The following is an 810-nucleotide window of genomic DNA, read 5'->3' as shown; positions in this document are numbered from 1 at the left end:
CTGCTGAACCACTGTCAAACTCCATAGATACATCAGTATTGTAAATTTTAACCTTTAAAAGAAACTTATTTAAACTATCTTTTGTTACACAATTGTTAATGTACTGTATATTGACTGTATCATGCATGTATACAATTTATGTCCACATCACTTTCACATGTATTCATTTCAGTGCCTCCGGCTATCTCTAAAACATTAACCTTTTTCAGTTTTAGGCACATTTTCCTAATGTGACCCTGCCGCTGGCAATAGTTACATTTCTAATTGGCCATTGGACACTGATTTGCAAAATGATCACCACCACAACGATAACAAACAATTTTGTTACTCTTAGTTGAAACCAGTCCTGATTTTGAAGATACTGGTGACATTTTCTTTTTGACATTTAAGAATTGAATTGACTTCTCTAAACTTTCTGTGTGTGTTCGCTCTGCCAGGGCACTCTCAATACCAGCTGCAATATCCACTGCTCTCTCTAGTGTCAGATCACGTGACTCTAAAAGCCTGTCTCTAATTCTTTGTGATCTGATTCCACACACAAACTGGTTTCTTAAAGCTGTGGTTAAAAATGTTCCAAAATTGCATGTAATAGCCATTTTCCGCAGTGCAACCAAGTAATCCTTGACAGGTTCCCCTTCATTTTGTAGTCTATGATGAAATTTGAAGAATTCTGCAATCTCCAATGGTTTCGGGTCCAAATGCAATTGTAGTACATCTACATTATGAGAGTATGAACAAGTCTCCGGTGTTTTTGGTGATAGTAAATCGCAAAGTGTTTCGTACAAATCCGCTCCAATGTAGTGAAGGAAA

The 810-nt window shown here is 36.8% G+C and overlaps 1 protein-coding gene across 1 annotated transcript; it reads right to left on the bottom strand.

The window, feature by feature from the left end:
- LOC106108315 lies at positions 1–806 on the bottom strand (the record flags this gene model as incomplete). Its single annotated transcript, XM_013289448.1, has 1 exon — positions 1–806. A coding segment is annotated over one exon (546 nt), but the record flags the coding sequence as incomplete, so codon positions are not given.
- Between the last annotated feature and the right edge of the window lie 4 nt (positions 807–810).

This window comes from Papilio polytes, unplaced genomic scaffold (assembly GCF_000836215.1).
Source record: "Papilio polytes unplaced genomic scaffold, Ppol_1.0 DF821699.1, whole genome shotgun sequence".
In the NCBI taxonomy this organism is placed as follows: domain Eukaryota; kingdom Metazoa; phylum Arthropoda; class Insecta; order Lepidoptera; family Papilionidae; genus Papilio; species Papilio polytes.
Note: the sequence above shows the minus strand (reverse complement) of the source record. Positions and strands in the feature narration are given on the sequence as shown.